We start from the raw sequence: 21,835 nt of genomic DNA on the forward strand, positions 1-21,835 counted from the left end.
AGTCATGCTGGCCACATGACCCGGAAGCTGTACGCCGGCTCCCTCGGCCAATAAAGCGAGATGAGCGCCGCAACCCCAGAGTCCGTCACAACTGGACCTAATGCTCAGGGGTCCCTTTACCTTTACTTTACCTTTACCATGACTGCAGTCCTGATCAAACATTTTGAGTGCAATGTAGTTTGTTTCTTTCCAAAGAGTTACCACTTAACATCCTGCCTCGGGCAATCTTTCAGCCACTTAGATATCTTACTGCAGCAGGCTAAGAGAGATGAGGGGTTGTAGCCTAATTCTAGTAGAGTATATGATTAGCAAGCAAAAGTTATCAGGCCCAGTCCCTGGCACCTGCTGTTAAAAAGATTACATAGTAGGCAATGTAAACAACACTGGACGAGACCCCAAAGAGCTGCTGTCAATCAGACTAAGAAATATGGGGTTTGATGGACAAATGATTCAACCTGTTGTAAGGTAGCTTCCTAGGTGAGTTCTTCCACTGCTCCTGGTGCAAGAAAACAGGTTACTGTATAAGACTTACCCAAATTCCCCTTTGAACAGGGAATATTTTCTTTTGCAAAAGAAAGTCATTTTAGGCATGATCAGAGACCAGAAACCATTTCACCCATAGTTATTAAGCAAAACAAAAACTTCACTCACCTTGAGAAAAGAAATGCATACAAGACTCTTAATACCAGGGTCATGGGTTTGAGGCCCCCATTGGGCAAAAGATTCCTGCATTGCAGCGGGCTGGACTAGATGACCCTCATGGTCCCTCCCAACTCTACAGTTCTATGATTCTGTGTTCCAAGGCAAACTTCTCTTGGTGTCAGGTGGCTCCTGAACCCAACCCAAAGAGGACTACTTCGTGTTAGTCCTGCTCTACAACTATCCCCGTTAGCTGAATCGGAAAAACGATTTGGCTTATCTTTTTAAAATTCCAGACAAAAGACTTCTGCTGCAGAAAAGAAGGAATGCATGGACTGTGTTTGCCCATTCTTCATAAGCCTGTTGATTTGCCTGGAGAACTGGTGGTGAAAGAGTGGGTATAGGTAAATTTTCCTGATTTAACTTGCCCTCCTCCAGCTGCTTTTTCTTTCATGAGTATACACTTCAAACAAGCATCCATACTGCTTTGCCTCATTGTACCTACCTACACGGGACGTGGGTGGCGCTGTCCGGGATGTGGGTGGCGCTGTGGGTTAAACCACAGAGCCTAGGACTTGCCAATCAGAAGGTCGGTGGTTCGAATCCCCACAACGGAGTGAGCTCCTGTTGCTCGGTCCCTGCTCCTGCCAACCTAGCAGTTCGAAAGTACGTCAAAGTGCAAGTAGATAAATAGGTACCGCTCCGGCGGGAAGGTAAACGGTGTTTCCGTGTGCTGCTCTGGTTCACCAGAAGCAGCTTAGTCATGCTGGCCACATGACCCGGAAGCTGTACGCTGGCTCCCTCGGCCAATAAAGCGAGATGAGCGCCGCAACCCCAGAGTTGGTCACGACTGGACCTAATGGTCAGGGGTCCCTTTACCTTTACCTTACCTACCTACCTACACACACAAACACACATAATTTTATTTTCTTATATTCCTATTCCACCTTTCTTCTGTCATGGAACCCATGGCAATGTACATGTAGTTCCCAGACAGTCGCCCATCCAGACACAAACCACCCCCAGACCTGCTTAGCTTCAGTAAGGTGGTGAACTTTTGTTCTTTCATACTGCACCCCGGGACCTGTTCTACTTTCAAACCATTACCCTAATAAAAATCAACGAGGCACAGAAAAGTAATGAAGTTATATTTAAAAGCTTATAAAATGACTTATTCGCAGAAACTTCACATTTTATTCCTCCGGACATTTTAGATTTGATTGCCTTCTTTCAAACCTTGCCCCCCTTCTTTTTGAGAGTCAACATTTTTTAAAACCATAATCTGGTTTTTCTGAAAAGGGTAAACCCAGATTCAATGCAGGGATGAATACCGGCTGCATTTTGATGCCAACAATGTTGTGTGGATACTGTGAGTAATTTGTTGTATTCCACAATAAATGCCAATCTGGAAGCAACCCATAACTAGTAAACCAGCTTTTTAGGTTGTTCCCATGTAAATTCTTCTCTTCCAAAATGCCCGTAGCATGCAGTCTGTTGATAAATGGGACTCTTCAAGTTCAGTTCTCTGTAGGCAAAGAAAACATATTTCTGTTATCTCACAAGACTAGCAGAGAAATCCTAAGTGGCTTCAGAGCCACCACACTTCACATGAGGCTACTCAGAAGTAAGGGGAACAGTGTGGAAGCACCTGCTCAGATCAGGGCCTGTCTGAGAGCTAGGAATGGGTGGAACCCCCAGCTTCTATGTAAGCTCTGTCTAAACTGTTTCATTGCTGAAGCTTCAGATGTCCTGATTGGGATGGGATGGGATGAATGAAGGCAGACAACGCCACATCTTGAATGGGTCAAGTAGGGATTTTTTTACTTTTAACCTTCTTCCTTAAGGGTTTTTCAGATGGCGAGCTCTTTTAACTTTCCCTCACATATGACTAGAAAAAACAGAAGGGAGTTCCGTTCCATTCAGATAAATGGACTGGATGATGGTAGTAGGGACAAACGCTCCATCATTTCAGACCATTTTATTCCAACCATTTGAGATAAGAATGGAACTTAGGTTCTCTAGAACAGTGTTCCCCAACCTTGGGCCTCCAGCTGTTTTTGGACTACAGTTCCCATCATCCCTGACCACTGGTCTTGCTAGCTAGGGATTATGGGAGTTGTAGTCCAAAAACAGCTGGAGGCCCAAGGTTGGGGAACACTGCTCTAGAAGGTTTTCCTGATTAGTTTAGAGCTCTTAGGGGTCCTCTCTTCTAAGTTGGGCTGAGCCCACCAGGTGTAGCACGGGACTAACAAACGCTATCTAAAGAGTCCCCAAGCAAACTCTTGTGGCGGGTTGAATCCTGACCTCTCTTCAAAGTGAGAAATCCACTGGGTGCACTCTTAAAGCGAGGACACATTCTTGGTCTCTCATCTGAAGGGAAAACTTTACCGTAGGCATCCAAAGATCCATTTTTAAAAGGACAAACCTTATGATTGGCCCAAGGCGAAGGTCAAAGTTCTTCTGAATGATATCCAGCAGCTCATCTTCTGATCTGTCCGAAGTACCGTAATGGAACACTGAGATGGCCAGTGGGTGGCTCAATCCAATCGCGTAAGACAGCTGAAGGATATAGAAGTTCGCTGTAGCTGAAGAGTATTTGAGTTCATATGAACTGATAGCATTACAGCTTGGGATCTGTTCCTGGTTTACTTTATCAGTGGATACCTGAACCGGGGTCGCCCTTGTCTAAGTCCAACACCTTCTCTCCACCACACCACACTGACTCTTTTTAAACCACTTTGGATGCAAGTGTGAAGAATCTCTCCAAGTTTCATTCAGAAAAGGGATCCCTTAGTAATTAGGGGATTTGAGGAAACACTGGTATAATCTGTGCTATCCATAATACCAACATGAGGCACAGCAGTTATGTACTTAGGTACCCACACCCCCATAAAATTAATACATTTTATGAATGCAATTAACCCCTGTTGTTTATCACACAGTTGAAAAAATGTCCACAATAAACGCAGCATTTGTAACATCGCAATGGTTCCCATTGACTAAGGATGCTGCCTGGAAGATAACCTTGATTCGCAAATAGAGAATCAGTAACAGCTATAGAAAAATCCAAGGGGAGGAAAGCTGCAAACAGAGTTCTTCGAATGTTTCAAGCCAACTCTATCAAGGGAAAGATTTGGTGCTACTCAATAAAGACAGCCTAGGACAGTTTTTCACGATCTCCTCTAACGAGACTTAGGCTGTGCACACATTGCTGGCTTAAAACAGCATTAGGTCATGCTTTTTCTCAGCTCAGATCAAATTTGGTTTTGGGAACAACAGATCAGAAAAGCAGCACTTAGTAAGAAACAACAAGATAGATATGAATGGCTGTACCAGGTGGCGCTGTGGGTTAAACCACAGAGCCTAGGGCTTGCCGATCAGAAGGTCGGCAGTTCAAATCTCCGCGACAGGGTGAGCGCCCGTTGCTCGGTCCCTGCTCCTGCCAACCTAGCAGTTCGAAAGCACGTCAAAGTGCAAGTAGATAAATAGGTACTGCTCTGGCAGGAAGGTAAACGGCGTTTCCGTGTGCTGCTCTGGTTCGCCAGAAGCGGCTTAGTCATGCTGGCCACATGACCCGGAAGCTGTACGCCGGCTCCCTCATCCAATAAAGCGAGATGAGCACCGCAACCCCAGAGTTGGCCACGACTGGACCTAATGGTCAGGGGTCCCTTTACCTTTACCTTTTACCGCTTCCCAAACGACTGGTGAGAGCTCATTGGATGCAGCGTAAACGGCAGTGTGTACACCACCTAAGGTTACCCGCAGTGCAGAATTGTTCCAAGCAGTTTTTAATCAAGCAGCACTCAGCATAAAGGCTTTCCTCCAAACATACTGGGTTTCATCTCTGTTGTGCAATTCCCCCACATTTGCTCCAAGGCTGCACTTGCCCCCTCTTACCTGCACCAATACTCTCCTGCAGAGGCCTGCTTTCACCAGGGACTTTGCCACCCAGCGAGCTGCATAGGCTCCTGAACGATCAACTTTGGAGGGATCTTTCCCCGAAAAAGCACCCCCTCCATGAGCACCCCAGCCTCCATAGGTATCCACAATGATCTTTCTGCCAGTCAGGCCAGCATCAGACTGAAAAGAAAAGAAACACATTTTTTAAATACTGTATTTTTCGCTCTATAAGACGCACCAGACCATAAGACGCACCTAGTTTTTGGAGGAGGAAAACAAGAAAAAAAATATTCTGAATCCCTCTTGCTGTTCTGGCTTCTGGGATAGCTGCGCAGCCTGCATTCGCTCCATAAGACACACACACATTTCCCCTTACTTTTCACGAGGGAAAAAGTGAGTCTTATAGAGCAGTAATACAGTAAATAAAAAAAATCACCAGGATGTTTACTTTGCTAACAATAAGTGTCAAATTCATCTCTCAAGATCATAACCGCTTCAATATGTCATTGCAGTGTAAAAAGCCTGGCGCCGGGATTGCAATCCCATGCCCACTTATCTAGGTGTAAACATAAATCAACAGGGCACACTTTTGAGGAGGCATGTATAGGATTCCACTACAACAGTGGTATCACACGCGCACAAACTGTTTGGAGCACAAATGTCTTTTTTAAGCAGCCTCAGGTTAAAGGGAAACTACAAACAAGGGTAGAAATTTAAGATTTAAATCAAGCAATAGCCTGGTAACCTTGCGGTACTTTGTTTGTTGCATTGGGGTTGTGTTCATTCTCATTTACTAGCTTTGGCAAATGCCCCCCCCCCCCCCCGCAGATTGACATTTGTTCTGATTCAGCGGCAAACAGCAGTTTCCCCATAGAAAGAGGCAGGGCAAATGAAAAACCAGTCAGATTCATGCTTTCTCTCTCTCTCTCATTATTGTATATCTAGAGGTTTGGAGGTTAAGGGTACAATACCTTAGGACCACCTGCTAGAAAGGCTTTACTCGGCAGGAGGTGATAGACTGTGTTTTCATCCAGGTATTTTGCTGGAACCACTTCTTTCACAACTTTGTCCATCAGCTCTTTCTGTATTTTCTGCAATGGCACCCCAGGAGCGTGTTGTACAGAAATGACCAAGGTGTGCACCCGGATTGGCTCCAGCGCACCGCCGACATCTCGGTATTCCATCGTGACCTACAAGATTGGCCGTAGGTTTAAACAGTTATATTTTTTGCTTCCGCCACTTTATACAACTCTGCTGAACAAGCCTGAGCTACTGTTTTGTTTTTCATCTATCTTCCGCTATCTTATGTTGCATTATTTTATTGCATCCTGATCCTAAAAAGTAAGTTCCACCGAACTCCCAATAGAACCTTTCTATTAGTCACTTTAATTTTCCTTTTACTGCAATGCAGACATGAATCGGTATAGACAATAAGAAGATAAAAAGAGTGTCTGGATCCAGCCAATGACCCATCTGGTCCAGCATCCTGTTCTCACAGTCGCTAACCAAATTCCTGCAAGCAGGATCTGAGGACCAAGAGCACTCTCCCATCCTGTAGTTTCCAGAAACTGATATTCAGTAAAATACTGCTTCCAGCAGTGAAGGAAGAACACAGCCATCAAGGTCAGTAGCCACCGACTACTTGGAATATTGTGCAGAGAATGCTATCCTGGTATATCAAGAAAGATTCATCCACCTGCTGCTAACCAGCTAGCAAAGGGGATGCAGGTGGCGCTGTGGTCTAAACCACTGAGCCTCTTGGGCTCTCCGATTGGAAGGCCAGCGGTTTGAATCCCCATGATGCAATGAGCTCCCATTTCTCTTTCCCAGCTCCTGCCAACCTAGCAGTTCGAAAGCATACCAGTGCAAGTAGATAAATAGGTGCCGCTGTGGCGGGAAGGTAAACGGCGTTTCCGTGCGCTCTGGTTTCTGTTCCATTGCACCACAAGCGGTTTAGTCATGCTGGCCACACGACCCGGAAAGCTGTTGGTGGACAAACGCCGGCTTCCTCGGCCTGAAAGCAATATGAGCGTTGCAACCCCATAGTTGCCTTTGACTAGAATTAACTGTCCAAGGGTACTTTACTTTTACCTTTACCTAACCAGCTAGCTTACTACCGTAGTAGTCAGGATTGATGGACTGTGGAAGCTAAAGGATAAGCAATGTTTATTAAACCCAATCTACAGGTAGGATATCGGATCAGCATTCTATCCTGCAGAAAAGAAAGCAGCAGTCACACAGATCACTGTGACTTTAGCTGGGACACAGGAAGTTGCCTTGGCCGCTTTGAGAACAGGATGCTGAAGTGGAGGATGGACCTCTGGCCTAACCCAGCAGGGCTTGATTTATGTTCATAGGGTATGATTCAAACAGACGAACAGTTTGTTGGGTGAAGCTGTAGAGCCCAGCAAAAGCTTGATACCACTTGGCTCTGCCAGTTATCTACACTGGGCTAGGGATGAACTCTATCCATATGTTGATTGTTTACAATATTCTAGCTTCAACATAGCATTGACCATGTTCACATGAGCATTCGAATGGGTAATTTCAATGGGACATAAGCACTTCTCACTTATTTCAGACTTCAGCTCTGCTCATTATATTTGACAGTCCTCGGTATATACCAACCTGTGTTTTCCCATCGGGTCGAAGCCAGGGCAGAACTCCAGTTCTCTCCAGGGATTTAATCTTTGCGTTAAGTTTGTGCGCAAGCAGGATAGTTAGGGGCATGCACTCCTCAGTTTCATCGGTGGCATAACCAAACATCAAGCCCTGCGTTAGAAATCACATGGCTATATTTACCATAAGGATATTGGCTTCTTCTACAGCTTCGAGTGCAGATCGGCAATACAGTCATACCTCTTGTTACGTTTGCTTCATGTTACGTTTTTTCAGGTTGCGTCCTGCGGCAACTCGGAAGTACCGGAAAGGGTTACTTCCAGGTTTCACCGCTCGCGCATGCGCAGACGCGCAAAAGGACGTCATGTGCAAAAGTGGCGAATCGCGACCTGCGTGTGCGCAGATGCGCAGGCGCAGGTTGCGTTCCTTTCATGTTGTGAACAGGCCTCCGGAACGGATCCTGTTCACAGCCAGAGGTACCACTGTAAAGTAACACATGTGCAGGTAGAAGTGAGGCAGCTAACCTCTTCCCCTTCTTTCCCTCTAAAATTGAGCTACAATTTCCAAGAGATCTGCTCCACTTCCCAGTGGGGAGGAGTTGCAGTGGACTGTGTGGCCACCCACTCCCCACCGGGGGTGGGGGACCTTGTCCCCCGTTGCCTGGGGGATCCTGGCCACGTCAGAGCCCGGCCAGCCAACCCGCTGGCTGGGGGGGCATGGTCGGGGCCGTTTAAATGGAGGAGTGAGCCAGAGGACTTCCTTTTTGGCTCGCTTCCTCAATCACCCACCCTCCCTCCATATTCTGCAGGTTAGGCAATGGCCTTGCTATGGACTTCGGTTGGTCGCCTTGGTTGTCTGAGGGGCCTGGTAGGAATTTTTCCACTTGGCAAATTGGCACTGGCCACTTGGTTTTCGCCTACCTCGTAGCAATCATCACAGCTTTGTTAGGGTTGGGGTTAGGCATTGTTTGACCTTGTGTGGGGGAGGGGAGGTGTGGCCATCACCTGCCCCTCCATGCTTAAGGGTATTCTGTTAAAGGAATCCGGGGGTGTTGTTCTAGTCTGAAGCCTGGCTGGGGGGCTAAGGCCTTGACACCACCCCGACGGGAACACCAGGGGGAGCTTGAGTTGGTCCTCATCGACAGGGCTCCCACTACCGGTGGCTTACCCTAACTGGGGACTTCCTGCACAATGGGCAGGAGTCAGATATAGTCAGGTCCAATCAATGCCTCAGCCAATACCGCTCACATTCTGTAATTTCAATAAAGTTGTGGCCAAAATTTGCCCAATAACATAAACCTAATATCCGTGTCCTTGTGTGAGTTATTTCCAATGAGGGGGTGGCTGTGGGGTCTCGACATGCAAACAGCCACAGTTCCCAGAGTGCTGAAGAATCAATCACCCTTCCAGGGAACTCTGGAAATTTGAGGTCAGTGAGGAGGATAGAGGGTTCTCCTAACAACTTTCAGCACCCTTAAGAAAAGACAGTTCCCAGGATTCTCTGGGGGAAGCCATGACTGATCAAAGTAGTATGATACTGCCTTAAATGTATAATGCAGATGGGGTCACAGACAGAAAATGTAGGGGCCTGAAGTGCTTCATAGAAGAGGGTGGGAACCCAAACAAAAGCGTGTTACCTGGTCTCCAGCTCCAATATCATCCCCAGTCTTCCCCTCGGTGATGGCTTGTTTGATCTCATGGCACTGCTGCTCCAGGGCTACCAGCACAGTGCAAGTCTTGTAATCCAACCCTGTGAAGTGAATAGCAAGCCACAATAACGGGCAACTGGCTTGGACGCAATGGCCTGGTGGGCACATCACACCAGTGCTTGGAATGAATTAATTCAAATTAACTAATCACTGAATTAATTCCAAAAATCTCTGAATGACACCTGCAAGTAGTTCGTATGATTTCCAGGTGAACTGAACATTAAATTCCTTTTGTGGTGGAGTTTTGCATGGTTTTCAGCTCAATTTTAATTCTAATTCTGCATCTCTGTATCTTTTACATCTGGATTTCATTACACTTGACTCAGTGTTTGATGGTGGCCAATGCATTTACCATTTTCACCTAAACATCATAATTGCTGGGAAAATAAATAAAACTCACTGAGTCATAGGAGGAACAATTGTTGCAATCAATCTCCTTTTAACCATTTAGACACATTGTACTGCACAGGCTGTCACTAATTTTGAGTAGGATTCAATCACATTCCAATATATTCAGGTTGCGTAATTTAAATTGATGGTGAGGTCTTGCGCAACAAACCTGCTACCATAAAATATCTGACTTTTTGCAAAAAACGGAAAGGGAAACGATGACTAAATGCACTGGAAACTGTGGGCTAACACTTGTTTCGACACAACATCGTTGAATCTTCCCAGAAACAATTCAGAACGAATGCTCATTAAATAGCCAGGGGATGATGGGAGTTGTAGTCCCAAACATCTGGGGGGGGGGTGAGTTTGCCTATGCCTGTTCCAAAGAGACGATGCTCCTTAAAACATGTAGAAGCTGCTTCAAACTTCTCATTTCACACAACACCTTTTACAGCAGTTAGTGAAGCTTGTTAAGTGAGTAGATTCTAGGTAGAATAACATTATAGTCACCGAGAGGCTCTGATGAGCACCTACTTGTTTCCTCTTAAACAGAATCCATACTTTGTCTATCTCCAGTGGCTTATTCAAGTTACCACAACCCACCTTTGGAAGAGTCATCATAACCAATCTTCTGGAGGGTGTCTCTCACTACTTGCTGGTAATCAATGATAGCTTTGGAGGTAATTTCACCACATAGCAAGATCATCCCAGTTTTGGCCACACATTCTGCAGAAACATAATTCAAGAAAGCTAGTTATATACTGATATATATATATACACACACCCCAGTATACACACACATACACACCCCAAATATTTCTTTCCCCCAATATAGACAGTGTGTACATATGTCCCTGCTTGTATCTTTAAGGCATCTAGTTAAGGCCTTGCCCTAGATACCTGAAATTAGGCACATATCCACTCAGAGTAGGGCCTTGTCCAAATGGAACATTCCTCTTTGTAATGGTGATGACTTGGAACTAAAGACCTTACAATTTTGGGGGGCATTTGCATTTTGAAGGGCATGTTGTTGTTGTTTAGTCGTTTAGTCATGTCCGACTCTTCGTGACCCCATGGACCAGAGCACGCCAGGCACTCCTGTCTTCCACTGCCTCCCGCAGTTTGGTCAAACTCATGCTGGTAGCTTCGAGAACACTGTCCAACCATCTCATCCTCTGTCGTCCCCTTCTCCTTGTGCCCTCCATCTTTCCCAATATCAGGGTCTTTTCCAGGGAGTCTTCTCTTCTTATGAGGTGGCCAAAGTATTGGAGCCTCAGCTTCACGATCTGTCCTTCCAGTGAGCACTCAGGGCTGATTTGCTTAAGAATGGATAGGTTTGATCTTCTTGCAGTCCATGGGACTCTCAAGAGTCTTCTCCAGCACCATAATTCAAAAGCATCCATTCTTCAGTGATCAGCCTTCTTTGTGGTCCAGCTCTCACTTCCATACATCACTACTGGGAAAACCATAGCTTTAACAATATGGACCTTTGTTGGCAAGGTGATGTCTCTGCTTTTTAAAATGCTGTCTCAGTTTGTCATTGCTTTTCTCCCAAGAAGCAGGCGTCTTTTAATTTCGTGGCTGCTGTCACCATCTGCAGTGATCATGGAGCCCAAGAAATTAAAATCACTCACTGCTTCCATTTCTTCCCCTTCTATTTGCCAGGAGGTGATGGGATCAGTGCAAGAGCATAGGTTCTGCAAATTTTTGAAGGGCATAGGTTCTGCAAACTTTAATTGGTTCGATAATTAAACAGTTTAGGCTGCCCTTCTAATCTCATAGGTCTGTCATGCATCCTGATTTCTCTGGACATTAACGGGATTTCAAAGGTGGAGCATTATGTGACATGTTACCTGACAAAAAGTTGTTTTCAGGAAGAAATCGGCAAGGGCTGGTTTTCACTCAGCATGCATGGAAGGGAACTATAAAGAGTGACTCTGTACCTGAGCTGCTGCCTTAATAACCATTTATCATAATAATCAAAGTCCAAAGGGCTATAATGGCTCTTAAGAAGCTCTTTGTAAGCAGTCCTCTGTGATCCTTGCCCATCTGGCTCCAAGCCAGTTAATAGTAAATAGCTAATAGTCTGTGATCAATATCACCTGCCATGTTTTGATATGCCCCCTTGGCTGTAAGTTTCCAGCCCTTGTAAATGATACTGACACAACTTCTACATGAAATTGAAGGGTGTAGGTTCTGCTGTTATTACTAGTCCTGCAAATTTTAATTGGTTCAATAATTAAACAGTTTAGGCTGCACTTCTAATCTCATAGGGCTGTCATGCGTCCTGATTTCCCTGGACATTAACAGGATTTCAAAGGTTGAATTGATGCCCGGGGGAATTTCCGAAAGGCGGCATTAAAAGAAAAAATTCTCAAGAACTCCAGAGTCTTCAACATTTTGTGTGGGGTATTTTTTTTTACTTTTTGAAATATGGCAACCCTATAATCCCAGTGTCGTAGGAGCATGTCCCACTGAATTTACTTCTGAGCGAGCATGGTTCGGATTGCACTGTAAAGCTATAATTCTATATCCCCTTACCCAGGAGCAGGGCTATTTTTTCAACCAAAACTTGCCAGAGCTCAGTTCTGCCACCTCTCAAGTGGGCGCCATTGCCATTCGAAGAGAATGAGGGCGGTGTTCATGGTGAGTTCTGGCACCTCTTTTTTGAGAAAAACAGCACTGCCCAGGAGTATACAATTTTGTTTTTGTTTTAATGGACGCGGGTGGCGCTGTGGGTTGAACCACAGAGCCTAGGACTTGCTGATCAGAAGGTCAGCGGTTTGAATCCCTGCCACGGAGTGAGCTCCCGTTGCTTAGTCCTTGCTCCTGCCAACCTAGCAGTTCGAAAGCACGTCAAAGTGCAAGTAGATAAATAGGTACTACTCTGGCGGGAAGGTAAATGGCGTTTCCGTGCGCTGCTCTCGTTTGCCAGAAGCGGCTTAGTCATGCTGGCCACATGACCTGGAAGCTGTACGCCGGCTCCCTCGGCCCATAGAGCGAGATGAGTGCCGCAACCTCAGAGTTGGTCACGACTGGACCTAATGGTCAGGGGTCCCTTTACCTTCTGCTATAAAATTCTGCTATAGAGCTTTTGTTTGCCAATTGGTAAAATAATTTCAGCATTAGCCCTTTTGTTGTGTACTGTCTCCAACACCTAATTCCTAGTAGCATGGAGGCCTTAGCTTTAAGGTCCTGCTGTCCACTGTGGAATCTTTGTCTAGAATTTGCAGACACTGGGCTTGAAATGTTTAAATTATGATGACTCTTTGCAACCACTTGGGATACAATTACAACACAGGGGGAACACCTCTTTGCTACTCCCCTCCTTTATAATTAAACTAGGCAGACAATGCACTATAGTTCTGGGTAATGTTGAATAGCTTAGGCTCTTGAATGAAGGTTGCACAAATTGATACACATATAATAGTGGTAGTCTGCTGTACAGAAGTAAGGAGTCTTGCTGATGTTCTCCATATTCAGTTTCTTCCCCCTGCCTTATTGTTTAAAAAATAAATATAAGCATTTTGGCTGTTCACCTACTAAAATAGTCAGAAAAACAGATGTTACGGAGGTTCAAAATAGTGCAGAAATGGACAGAGGAGTTGTGGTGACACAGGAATTGGCCAATACATTCCAATAATAGTTGCCCAGCTGCAGCACACCAGGTGCTTCAAGCTGCAGTAGATGCATCACCTTGAGAGGGGGAAAGGGAATCTTTATTTCCCCAGTAATAAAGCTTATCGTTGGGGAAAGGCCATTTCTTCCTCAGTAATGAACACCTGCATTTTTACTGCACGTTTTTTAAAAAAACACCCTGCAAAGATGTAACAAAACACAAACCCTCTGTAAATTTCTCTGCTAGGCCATAGATGAGACTTACCACAAGCAACCTTAGCATCTGGATCAACCTTAATATGAGCATCAAGAACAGCATCACTGATCTGGTCACACAGTTTATCTACACGGGTGGAAAGGGAAAAAAACAAAAATAAGCCAGGTTTCTATAATTCATTTAGTTGTCAACTGTATAAGAACAGGCTGCCTAGGCTGCACTAGTTGGGCTGGAAGCCAATCCAGGTGGAATCTACGCACATCTAAAAAAATGTTCTGAAGATGCTTTTCTTATATATTAAAAAAGCGTTTTTAAAAATGCATTGAATTTTCCATAAGGCTCACCATCGCCACCTAGTATCACATTGTATACTGCACTTAAAACACACTTAAAACGTTTTATTTGCAGCTGTATAGCTGAGTCGCCATTATTATTATTATTATTATTATTATTATTATTATTTTAAAAAGAAACATTTTTTCTGAGCTTTTTAGAGGTCACAATACCCTCCACAAGTACAGTGGTACCTCTGGTTAAGTACTTAATTCGTTCCAGAGGTCTGTACTTAACCTGAAACTGTTCTTAACCTGAAGCACCACTTTAGCTAATGGGGCCTCCCGCTGCCGCCACGCTGCCGGAGCACAATTTCTGTTCTCATCCTGAAGCAAAGTTCTTAACCTGAAGCACTATTTCTGGGTTAGCAGAGTCTGTAACCTGAAGCATATGTAACCTGAAGCGTATGTAACCTGAGGTACCACTGTACATCAAACATCCACTGGGGTTTGCTAGAAAGCAGTTATATAAAGAAACCACTGGGATGACATTTGAGAATGTACATACCTCAGTGGTAGAGAACTTGCTTTGAATGCATAATGCTTCAGGTTCAATCCCCACCATCTCCAGGTAGGTTGGGACAGACCTGTGCCTGAAATCCGGGGGGGGGGGGGGGAGTTGCTGCCAGTGAGTGTAGACAACACTGAACTAGATGGACCAATTGTGTGACTCAGTACAGTCGTACCTTGGATCCCAAACGCCTTGTGAGTCTAAAGTTTTGGCTCCCGAATGCCGCAAACCCGGAAGTGAGTGTTCCAGTTTGCAAACCTTCCTTGGAACCCGAACGTCTGACGTGGCTTCCGATTGGCTACAGGAGCTTCCTGCATCCAAACGGAAGCCGCACCTTGGTTCCTGAACGTTTTGGAAGTCGAACGGACTTCCGGAACAGATTCTGTTTGACTTCCAAGGTACCACTGTATAGGGCAGCTTCTGGTGTTTTCCTGAGAAGTTCAGGCATTTGCTGGTTTGCTGAGTTGACTGTTAGAGCATTATGCATCCAGTTCTTTCAGGCTCTCTTGCAAATAATTGAAAATAGCACTTTTAAAGCATAGCTGTCAACAGTTCCCCTTTTTTAAGGGAAATTCCCTTTTTTTAACTTTTATTTTGCTTTAAACAAGTACATATAAATATAAACAACCAAAATTACAAAGGAAAATTCCTTAATAGTAATGAAAAAAACTAAAAAAACTACAAAAAATATCGAAGTACATGACACAGAACATAAGCAACTATGGGAAAGATAAAAGAAAAGAAAAAAGAAAAAAGAAAAAGAAAAAGGAGGATGAGCCAAAGCAGGAAAGCTCATCTATTGTACACTTCCGTCAAGCTCACAACAGATCGTTATTCTTATCAATTCTCTCTATCTGCATTCCAGAGGAATCCCTCATCTTGGTATCAGGGAGCATTTCTCTATGCGGTATATTTCTAAACATAACCAGGTCTTTCTTGTTGAGCCTATTCCCTTATTCCGAATAGGATTCCTTGCAAGAAAAGGGAAAAGTTGACAGCTATGCTTTTAAAGAGTTCAAAGCAAGACCGTACCCATCACTGAGCAAACATAACAAGCACTAAACCTGCTGTATTAAGACCAGTGAAAGCCAGCTGAGCCGTCAGGTGGGGATGGAGCAAGAATTGAAAATATCCATGGTTGGAAGCTTACTCGCTTCCATTCCTTCGGAAATTGGAGGCCTCGGGGACTTCCGGTCGGCGCCATCGGTTAATGGCGGATTTCCCTCCGAGCTCCGGAGGGGGTCTGCTTTACAAGTTCGGGTCCTGTCGCTACGGCGAAGCGAGGACCCTCAAAAATTACAGGCGCGGAAGCCTGTGAACAAGGAGGCTCGGTGGGCACCATCGCGCCCCCCCGAAATCGCAAGGGAGCCTTTTTAAAGGCTCCGGAACGGCAGCGGGGGGAGAAGCGGTGCTGAGAGCCGCTACCCAGCTTGTGAAGCGAAGCCGCATCGCCATAGCCGGAGAGCGCCGATTCCTTCCTGAAAATTGGATTACAAAGTAAAACCAGTGAGTAAGACTGAGACCTAATTGGGATTTACAATTATCTTTTTGAAATTTGGCTGAAAACGGGATCGGCTTAAAGTAAGGAAGCCAGCCTTTCCCGGACTGCATAAGGCTAAAGCAAAGAAGGATTAAAAGCTGCAACCATTGAGAGATCGTAAAGAGCTAAGAGAACCAGACATAAACTGTGAATTTTCCCCCTTTTGGTAGGCAGGAGCAAAAGGGGGAGGAATTTGTGATTAGAACCTGCCAGAAAAGGATTTTAAAAACTTTTTACCGCTGTGTCAAACACCCCTGAAACGGACTGCCGGGGCAAAGGAACCTGGAGAGAGAGAACTGTCAGTGAGTTGTCACTTGGATTGTTACATTGTTTTAAACTACTCAGCTCAGGAGAGATATTAAATTACTGGTTTGTTGAACTCTGAAAATATAAGAACTGTTACAATTGACTATTGGGAAACCTCAGGGGAATTTTTGACCGTAAGACATTTTGTTTAGTTTTGGAAACTTTCTTCCCCTAGAGGGCATTTTGATAACTGTTGCAAATTGGGCTGTAACTACTAAGGCAGTGGAAATTTCCCTTGAAAAACAACTAACAGCTGCGAGAGTGACCTTGGCTAGGCATGAGTGGTGCACCAGAAGAGACAACAACCAGGTCTGGGAGACAATACAAAGCAAAATCTTCACAGCGTAGAGTTTCAGCCTCAGGCATCCCAGTGGCACCAGCTGCAACTGGTCAGACAAGAACAATAATGTCATCAGATCCTGTAACACAAGCTTTGGTTAAAATAAATGAGTCTTTGGAATCTTTGACAAAGCAGGGGGCGGAAAATAGTAGAAAATTGACAGAACTCTCAATTAAACTTGATCAGAATACACAAAGTGTGAATGAATTAGGGAAAAGGGTGACATCTAATACAGAATCTATTAATAAAATATTAGAGGACTCTGCCAATATACGTAAAATCGCAGAAGAAGCCAAAGTCTCTGCTGATGAGGCTAAAGTCTCGGCGGATGCTACACAGGAAAAAATTGTACCAGTTTGCAAAAAGCTAGAAGATCATACATTGGCCCTGTCTATGCTTGAATTGCAGAGGAGAGATAGAAATTTAAGACTACGAGCGGTGCCTGAAAGTGAAGGAGATAACTTGGCGAATTTCCTTTCTAAAGAATTTTCGGATTTTTGGCAACAGGAGTTAGAGAAGGAAGAAATTAAAATAGTCACTGCTTTTAGACTGGGAAGAGCACAAGGCAGGAAGAAGCCAAGGGATTGCCTAATAACATTAGGATCAAGAGAGGAGAGAGATAAAATATTGAGCCTGCATTTTCAAAGAACACTCGAGATTGAAAAGTCTTTTGTGGAGATTTTTAAAGATATCCCAAAGGAAATCCTAGACGCAAGAACATACTATAAAGAACTGGTCGGATTGCTGAAGAAGAACGACGTACCTTTCAGGTGGGAATTTCCACAAGGCCTATCTTTTAAATTCAAAGGTAGGAAAATAAGGATAAAATCAGTAGAAGATCGAGATCAATTTCTGAATCACTACAGGGAAGACCTTCTGAAAGGAACAGTCGGAGAGGAAATAACATCAGAAACGAAAGACGCAACAGACATTTTAAATTTGACGTTTGGACTGAAATCACCGACAGAAGAAGAACAACTACTCGGAGCGACAGGAGGTAAATAGCTTCAGGATGGCCCTGCAACTTCTAAGTTGGAATTGTAATGGACTTAACCTTCCGCGAAAGAGGAAAAATGTATTCCACTTATTGAAAAAAGAGCAGTTGGACTTAATTTGTTTACAGGAAACTCATATAACAAGATTGCATAGGAAACTACTCGTCAATAAGAGATTAGGCCAAGAATTTATTTCATCGGATAAAGTTAAGAAAAGAGGAGTGGTAATCTATGCAAAAGAAAAACTTTCCCCAAAGTTTATATTTAAAGACGAACAAGGAAGATATTTGGCAATTGAAGTGCAAATCCAAGGTGAAAAATTTTTGATATTAGGGATCTACGCACCTAATGAAGGGAAGTCAGAATTTTTTAAGAAGTTGCATGAGACATTGTTGGACTATTTGGATTACAAATTAATCATGATGGGAGACATGAATGGAGTGGTATCTACAAATATGGACAAAGCACAAAGACAGGTAATCACCAGAGATGGGAGACTACCAAAGACTTTCTTTGAAATGACTGAAAATATAGACTTGATTGATATTTGGAGAACAAGGAATCCTCTCGAGAGAGAGGGAACCTTCTTCTCTGAAGCAATGATGACCTGGACCAGAATCGATCAAATTTGGATTACTAGTGGGTTGGCTCCAAAGATTAAGAAAGTGGAAATCTGCCCAAAGACTTGCTCCGACCATAACGCCGTGAAGATGGAGATGAAATTTACAACAACTGGTCAATTCAGATGGAGGATGAATGACACCCTGTTTCGAGATGAGGAGATCCACAGAAAAGCCCAAAAAATGTTAAAGGACTATTTTGAAATAAATCTAAAAACTGATGTAGAAAAAAGAGTGATCTGGGACACAAGTAAAGCAGTGATGCGAGGATTTCTAATTCAACAAAATTCAGTAAAAAAGAGAAAGCAAAATGAGAAGAAGGACAAGATCTTGGAAAAGATAAAAGAAGGAGAGAAGAAATTGAGATCAAAACCAAAGTCCCAGGAGATTTTGAGAGAGATTAAGTTATACCAGACACAATATATGGAATTGATGAATCAAGAGATTGAATGGAAGATAAAACAAATGAGACAAAAGACATTTGAATCTGCAGATAAATGTGGTAAGCTTCTGGCTTGGCAATTGAAGAAAAGACAGAAACTAAACACAGTTACAAATCTAGAAGTGGATGGAAAGAATATATCTAAACCTAACGAGATAAGAAACTGCTTCTTGAGTTATTTTAAAAAACTATATTCACAAGGACCGCAGAAGGAGGAGGATATAGATGAATTCCTTAAAAAGTATGGATTACAAAAAATCTCTCACCAAAGTAAGGTGGATCTAAACCAGAGAATAACAGATCAAGAGATAGAGGGTGCCGTTCAGAACATGCAACTGGGCAAATCTCCAGGACCAGATGGACTGACTTCCAGATACTATAAAGCTTTGAAGGAGTGGTTGGTACAACCATTAAAGGAAGTCTGTAATGAGATCTTAGAGGGGAAAAGGGCACCAGAATCGTGGAAAGAAGCGTATATTACACTCATACCAAAGACAGAGACTGAAAAGACTCAACTTAAGAACTACCGCCCAATATCATTACTTAATGTGGATTATAAAATTTTTGCAGACATTCTGGCCAAAAGACTGAAAAGAGTGTTGATGGAGAAGATTCATAAGGACCAAGCAGGCTTTCTCCCAAAAAGGCATTTATCAGACAACGTGAGGAACATAATAGACATTTTGGAATTATTAGAGGTGAATATAAACACTAAAACAGTTCTGATCTTTGTGGACGCGGAGAAAGCCTTTGACAATATTTCTTGGAGTTTCATGAAAAAGAATCTTCATGGGATGGGGGTAGGCCAAGGATTCGAGAATGGTATGGGTGCCATATACGCTGAACAAAAGGCTAAGTTGATTGTAAATAATGTGATAACTGAAGAATTTAAAATAGAAAAAGGGACACGACAGGGGTGCCCAATTTCCCCATTACTTTTTATTTCTGTTCTGGAGGTGTTGCTAAATATGATCAGAGATGACCAGCAGGTTAAAGGTGTACAGGTCGGAGCCAAACACTACAAGTTAAGGGCCTTTGCAGATGATTTAGTACTTACTTTACAAGAGCCAGACACTAGTACAAAAAGGGTGTTGGAGCTAATTCAAGAATTTGGTCAGGTGGCCGGATTTAAATTGAATAAACAAAAGACTAAAGTTTTGGAAAAAAATTTAACAGTCATGGAGAGGGAGAAGTTCCAGAATGAAACAGGTTTGACAGTGGTAAAGAAGGTGAAATACCTAGGGGTTTATTTGACATCTAAGAATTTGAACTTGTATAAAGACAATTATGAAAAATGTTGGTCGGAAATTAAAAAAGATCTAGAAATATGGTCAAATTTGAAATTGTCAATGTTAGGCCGAATTGCAGTTATTAAGATGAATGTATTGCCCAGAATGCTATTTTTGTTCCAAACATTACAAATTCTTGACAAGATAGACTGTTTCAAGAGGTGGCAGAAGGATATTTCGAAATTTGTCTGGCAGGGCAAAAAGCCCAGAATAAAATTTAAAATACTGACAGATGCAAAAGAAAGAGGGGGGTTTGCCCTGCCGGACTTAAAACTGTATTATGAAGCAGCAGCGTTTTGCTGGCTGAAAGAATGGATGCTCCTCGAGAATACAGATATCTTGGACTTAGAAGGTTTTAACAATACATTTGGTTGGCATGCATATTTATGGTATGATAAAATTAAGGTGCATAGGGCCTTCAAAAATCATATTGTCAGAAAAGCATTATATAATGTTTGGATAAGATATAAAGATTTGTTGGAAGGTAAAACCCCTAGATGGTTGTCACCTTTGGAGGCTACGGCGTTGAAAAAGCTTAATATGGAAGCCGAATGGCTAAAGTATTGGGAAATTTTGGAACAAGATGGAGATAAGTTGAAGTTACAGAGTCAGGAGAAATTGAAACCCAAAGTTCGAGATTGGCTCCATTATTATCAAATAATGGAGGTGTATAAACAAGACAGGAAAATTGGCTTCCAGGTGGAGAAATCAAAATTAGAAACTGAACTGTTAGAACCCAATACTAAGAATTTGTCAAGAATGTATAATCTGCTGCTGAAATGGAATACACAAGATGAAACAGTTAAATCAGCTATGATTAAGTGGGCACAGGACATTGGTCATAACATTATGTTTGCTGACTGGGAATGGTTGTGGAACACCGGCATAAAATTTACGGCATGTAATGCCTTAAAGGAAAATATTATGAAAATGATCTATAGGTGGTACATGACCCCAGTCAAGCTAGCAAAAATTTATCATTTGCCTGATAATAAGTGTTGGAAGTGTAAAGAAACTGAAGGTACTTTCTATCACCTTTGGTGGACGTGCCCGAAGATTAAGGCTTTCTGGGAAATGATATATAATGAAATGAAAAAGGTACTTAAATGTACTTTCCCGAAGAAACCAGAAGCCTTTCTCTTGGGCATTGTCGGCCAATTGGTGTTAAAGAAAGACAGAACCTTTTTTATGTATGCTACGACAGCAGCAAGAATACTCATCGCAAAGTATTGGAAGACAGAAGAACTACCCACCTTGGAAGAGTGGCAGATGAAGGTGATAGACTATATGACATTGGCTGAGATGACTGGCAGAATCCGTGAGCAGGGGAAAGAGACGGCGGAAGAAGATTGGAAGAAATTTAAAATTTATCTTAAGAACTATTATAAAATTGAGGGATGTTAAAATGTCGAGGTTTGGAGAAAGAAAAGGAGATTACAGCGACATAAGATTAAGCTGAAGAAAAGAATAAGAAAAAATATATTTGATAAAATTATTTAGAATTTGCTGAAATAATTTTGGAAATTGGGATGTAGGAAGGGGAGGTTTGGGGGAGTCCGAGAAGAGAGGGATATGAAAAAAAGGTTATGAAATTATACATGTTTGTATGTCTTTTTATTTGTTTGTATTGTTTAAAACTTTTCTGTAAAATCAATAAAAAAATTTAATAAAAAAAAAAAGGAAATTGGAGGCCTCAGAAGAGGCTATTAGAAAGTTACATTTTGCATTCACCAAACTGCTGGACAGGAAAGCCACATTCACTCACCTGAATGTCCCTCGGCAACAGACTCAGACGTGAAGAGGAATCTCTTCTCTTTCAGGGCGACGTTACGTGACATGTTACCTGGCAGAAAGTTGTTTTCAGGAAGAGAATAACTTAGGAAGAAATCGGCAAGGGCTGGTTTTCACTCAGCATGCATGGAAGGGAACTATAAAGAGTGACTGTACCTGAGCTGCTGCCTTAATAACCATTTATCATAATAATCAAAGTCCAAAGGGTGATAACGGCTCTTAAGAAGCTCTTTGTAAGCAGTCCTCTGTGATCCTTGACCATTTGGCTCCAAGCCAGTTAATAGTAAATAGCTAATAGTCTGTGATCAATATCACCTGCCATGTTTTGATATGCCCCCTTGGCTGTAAGTTTCCAGCCCTTGTAAATGATACTGACATCTTCTACATGAAATTGCTACACCATACTGACATATGCCTTCCAGAAATCCCATGTCCCCTAAGCACCTAGCAGTTTGAAAGCACATCAGAGTGCAAGTAGATAAATAGGTACCGCTCCAGCGGAAAGGTAAACGCAGTTTCCGTGCGCTGCTCTGGTTCACCAGAAGCGGCTTAGTCATGCTGGCCACATGACCCGGAAG

The 21,835-nt window shown here is 43.1% G+C and overlaps 1 protein-coding gene across 1 annotated transcript; it reads right to left on the bottom strand.

Moving 5' to 3' along the window:
• Positions 1-1,770: 1,770 nt before the first annotated feature.
• Positions 1,771-21,811, bottom strand: LOC308466217 (S-adenosylmethionine synthase-like). Its single transcript, XM_080986928.1, has 9 exons — positions 21,232-21,811; positions 13,140-13,217; positions 9,860-9,982; positions 8,795-8,907; positions 7,168-7,311; positions 5,511-5,729; positions 4,537-4,719; positions 3,065-3,198; positions 1,771-2,164 (listed from the first exon to the last, which is right to left on the bottom strand). The coding sequence occupies exons 1-9, from the start codon at positions 21,302-21,304 to the stop codon at positions 2,062-2,064; spliced, it is 1,170 nt and encodes a 389-aa protein (XP_080843054.1). The 5' UTR covers positions 21,305-21,811; the 3' UTR covers positions 1,771-2,061.
• Positions 21,812-21,835: the final 24 nt, after the last annotated feature.

The sequence above is a fragment of the Podarcis pityusensis genome, assembly GCF_964106645.2.
Source record: "Podarcis pityusensis genome assembly, chromosome: 17".
In the NCBI taxonomy this organism is placed as follows: domain Eukaryota; kingdom Metazoa; phylum Chordata; class Lepidosauria; order Squamata; family Lacertidae; genus Podarcis; species Podarcis pityusensis.

Bases quoted from the DNA above. Each gene is read 5' to 3' on its own strand.
- LOC308466217 (XM_080986928.1), bottom strand. From the start codon at position 21,304: ATGTCACGTAACGTCGCCCTGAAAGAGAAGAGATTCCTCTTCACGTCT. The intron at 13,218-21,231 runs GTGAGTGAATGT...CCACCCGTGTAG, and splicing joins TGTTGCCGAGGGACATTCAG to ATAAACTGTGTGACCAGATC. The intron at 8,908-9,859 runs GTGGGTTGTGGT...TTCACTTCACAG, and splicing joins TTATGATGACTCTTCCAAAG to GGTTGGATTACAAGACTTGC.